This window comes from Pocillopora verrucosa, chromosome 5, assembly GCF_036669915.1.
Source record: "Pocillopora verrucosa isolate sample1 chromosome 5, ASM3666991v2, whole genome shotgun sequence".
Classification (NCBI taxonomy): domain Eukaryota; kingdom Metazoa; phylum Cnidaria; class Anthozoa; order Scleractinia; family Pocilloporidae; genus Pocillopora; species Pocillopora verrucosa.
The window spans coordinates 28075445-28079607 of record NC_089316.1 but is presented as its reverse complement, the minus strand read 5'-3'; the positions used below and the strand labels follow the sequence as shown (position 1 = coordinate 28079607).

Here is a 4163-nt window from a genome sequence, read left to right as displayed (position 1 = left end):
GAACTAAAAATTAAGATGTATGGGAATGATTTTGAATTCAGAAAATTATTGATTTACTTTTCAAAAAAATACTTTCAACCTGGCAACAATAGAAGAATATCTTCCATAAAGTAATGACATAAGCACAAACAGATGACTTTCGCCACCTCAAGTCATAGTGACTCAGAAGAGCTACGATCTCATCTTACTTTATTATTTTACTATTATTTCTTAATCCCGACCGACAAACCAAGAACACTACACAATGACCTGGCCAGGTTTCGAACCCAGACCTCTTGACCCGGAGTCCAGCGCACTAACCATTACGCCATCGCGTCTCCCTCATAGGGGTAAAATCACGTGATTCTGCCTCGTCATCATGCGCACTGACGAAGTCACGTGAGAAAACACTAACCGCCCGAGAGATTACCAACACTGTCTACCAACACCAAAAAACAAATGTTATTTTCCATCACATCCTATCTTTAAACACATTGCAATTAATGAATATTAAGAGATGTCTGTATGTCATAGTTGCTATCATTCTCATCAAGTTGGAAGTTGTAGGGCCAAATAACAACACCATTTTATGTTTCTGTTAGGCGAGAGCACGTGCGTTGTTGCTGAAAGAGGTTTGTTTTAATTGTACTCAGTTATTTACTTGCGGATAAGTGTTTTTGGGTCGCTTTTAATAATCGACACATCTCTTTCGAGTGAAAGAAAAGATGTTGCTTCTATTTTTCCGTATCTTGTCTAAACAATCTCCTCACTCATCTGGTTAATAAACATATTATCGGCCGCTCAAGAAAGGGATAAGATATCTTGAAGAGTTTGAACAACTCTCATTTCTGCGATAAGAAATAGTTGAAAAAAAAAATTAAAACTATCTCTCAGAAAAAAATTGAGATCCAGTTTGTTATTAATAATTTTCGGCATTGTCTAGGAGACCTAATTTTTTTTTTTGATGCCCATAAAAGATCGCAGAAGTTAAGTGACACTCAAATTTGAAATTTTAATTTAAACCACCTTAAATTTATGCTTGAATTAAAAACCTTAATTCTAAAACCGAGAAGATATTGGAAGAACAAATTGTTGTCGAATAAAGAATTGGAAAAGTCAATCTAAGTTCTAAATTAAACATTGGTTTACAGCCCTTTTACATTTATTTGTGTATCCAGAATGAAAGAGGAAGTTAGAAAAATTGTCGGCCTAGAAACTTCCTTAACTGTAATATTACAACGCTCTAGACAGTAATTAAGCTGTGTAAACAGAGATGTTATCTTGTAGACAACACTCATCAGAAAAACTGCTTTGGTGATTCTTCAAAGAAAATTAAAGTTTTATTTGAAAAAAAAAGCCCTGATAAAGGTTGGAAACCAATTATATGACTCGGCAAACTCTTCTATACCATTGAAATCATTTCCTGAAACAAAGAATTGACACCATCTTGATTTTTAGTTTTGATAAGAGAAAAACATTTTAAGTTTTTTTTTTCTATGGCAACTACGTGAATATGATGATCAAATGTCTCACACAAAATTTAAGAAGACTGTGAAAGACTGTCAATGTGGAAGATCGCCTTCTGTCATTCTCCAGCATTCAGAGCCATATATCTGTGTGGATAGGACACAGCTATGATATAGTTTTAGCCTGATCTTGGTGCTCTGCTGCTGGGACCTCCATACATAGTTGAGCATTCTGACTACATTTATGGCGTTCAGTAAGCGCTTCTTGATGTCCTTGTTTGCTCTTCCATCATGTCTGACTGTGTTGTCCTGGTACGTGAATTCCTCCGTCGTTGGAAGATCCTCTCTGTTCGCTCTGATCAGCTGGGGGTTTGGGACATTCAGAATCATAACTTCTGCTTTGTTTTAGCTGATTTACAGGCAAGTCTGTTGAGTAAGTCCACAGAGACAGGATGTTTTCTCTTGCTTATGGTGATGGGTGTGAGATATAGCAGCGCCTAATCTTCAGAAAAGTCGAGGTCCTCGTATGCAGAGAATAATGTCTATCGGATGCCTCTGGTCCGGTCTTCAGTTGTTCGCTGCAGCACCCAAGCAGTCGCAAGGTTGAAGAGGAGTGCTGACATCACACACCCTTACCTCACTCCAATTGTTACTCTAAAGCTGAGTGTTCTTACCTTTGCTCGTTAAATTGTCGTAAACGCTCTTATTGACAAGAAATAGCCAAGTACACAGTTACAATACAAGAAAACCAATTGCTATCGACCACATAACTCTCGCACTAGGGTAATGGCAATAAAACGTAACAGATTGCCTAGTTGCATATTAAGTTAGGTTTTTCAATTTACATCACATACAACATTTAATACTAATCCACGCAGGCTTAACTAACTGACCAATAGAAACGTTCCCTTAATTTATTCAGTCACATTGTGCGCTCAATATTTGATGTTCGTACACAATCAGTAAATTCCCATAACACACCGCTGCCCCGCTGTTTTCATATTTGTTTATTATTGACTTTGATAACCACTCTCTTCTACTCAATAATATTGTAATGATATGAATTTTTGAATAATTATGAATGAGAAGAGGGGGAATCAAAAAGAGAAAAAAAGAAAATAACAGAAAAAGAATAAAAATTTTGAAATGAAGCAACAAATAATTAAATTTATGGTTTAGTTTTATTGTTGTAAATACTCTAAGAGAGAATCCACTCTCAAAAAGAAAAGCAATAATCTCTCTGTCTAACTTTATTACACACAAAAAGTTGCCGTCAAAGCGTCTTTTTTGATCTGATTTTTTTTGTTTCTGAAAGGATTTGCTACTAGGAAAGACAATGTCGCAAAAATAGTTAAATGTCATATTTTTCTCTTTAGCTACATCGATTTTTGAAAGAAAAAAATTAAAATAAAAGATTAAAAGGTCAAGTATGAGGATGATGAGAACAATTTATGGATGACTTTCAACGTTGTGGCTGCTGTTGTTATTGCCTTTTTGGCGCCGAAAGAAAGTAATCTTGCGCAAGAGGGCCTTGTACTCTCGCCTGAACTGTCTGTTCATGATACCGTAAATGAATGGGTTGATCGTGCTACTCAGATAGGCCAAGAACGCGTACGTCAAGTAAACCTGTCGTGGTATCTTGGGTTCACCGCGCGCGGCGTCCACGTTATCCACGACGGAGATAGGGAGCCAGCAACACGCGAAGCCAAGCAGAACTGCTACTAAAGTTTTCGTTACTTTTGCTTCTTCCACATTCGCGCGGAGTTGACTGAGGTTAACACCTAGACAGAAAACACGATTTGATCTTGAAACTGAGCGGAACACTTTGACATAGCAGACCGCTATGATTGTTAAGGGTGCTGCGATGTAAACACATTCGATTGTAATAGTGTAAGCCATGTTGCTTTCAAACGTGTACAAACACATTGCTTTTCCTGGCTGGAATTTAAAGCTATTTTTGCCCTCAAAGGAAAACGGGGGCACAGATCCAGCGAAAGCCAGGCACCACACAATGACAATGTATATCAACGCTCTTTTCTTCTTAAACAACAAGAGATACCTTTCTGGTTTTACAACGCAGAAGAATCGGTTGACCGCAATGATACCCATGGTATCCATAGCGACAATTCCGAAAGTCAGTGCGGCAAAACCTTGAAAGAGACAGAAAGATTCGCCAAATATCCACCGGCCATGGAACAGAGTAACAACTGTAAAAGGCATACAGCAGGTACACATCAGAATATCGCTCACAGCTAGTGCTATCACGAACATGTTGGGAATTGTTCGCAGCCTGGGCTTTCTGTACACGGCGTAAAAAGTGAGAAGATTTCCGAAGACAGCCACAACATTGGTAAAAGCAAACAAAACTGTTTCAGTCCAAACTAACGCCTCCTCTCTTGTGGCAAGCTCAAGGGAGAGTTTACTTGTCATCACCGCTTTTGGTCAATAAGCTCGAGCTCGGCGGAAAAAAAGGAACTCAGTTAAACTTCTGCACAGTCTTTGTTGTCGACTTTTTGAAGCAGTGATCGGCGAAACCCGCTGGTGTGCGCGATTACCAACACTGTCTACCAACACCGAAAAACAAATGTTGTTTTTCATCACATCTTATCTTTAAACGCATTGCAATTAATGAATATTAAAAAATGTCTGTATGTCATCGTTGTTATCATTCTCATCAAGTTGGTAGTTGTAAGGCCAAATGACAACTGTTTCTGTTCG

General features: G+C 38.2%; 1 protein-coding gene across 1 annotated transcript; it reads right to left on the bottom strand.

Moving 5' to 3' along the window:
* Positions 1-2894: 2894 nt before the first annotated feature.
* LOC136280853 (melatonin receptor type 1B-B-like) lies at positions 2895-3875 on the bottom strand. Its single transcript, XM_066166590.1, has one exon. It carries the CDS (start codon positions 3873-3875, stop codon positions 2895-2897), a length of 981 nt encoding a protein of 326 aa, XP_066022687.1.
* Positions 3876-4163: the final 288 nt, after the last annotated feature.

What these genes read in the sequence shown, in the direction of transcription:
- LOC136280853 (XM_066166590.1), bottom strand. Translation starts at nt 3,875, where the DNA reads ATGACAAGTAAACTCTCCCTTGAGCTTGCCACAAGAGAGGAGGCGTTA.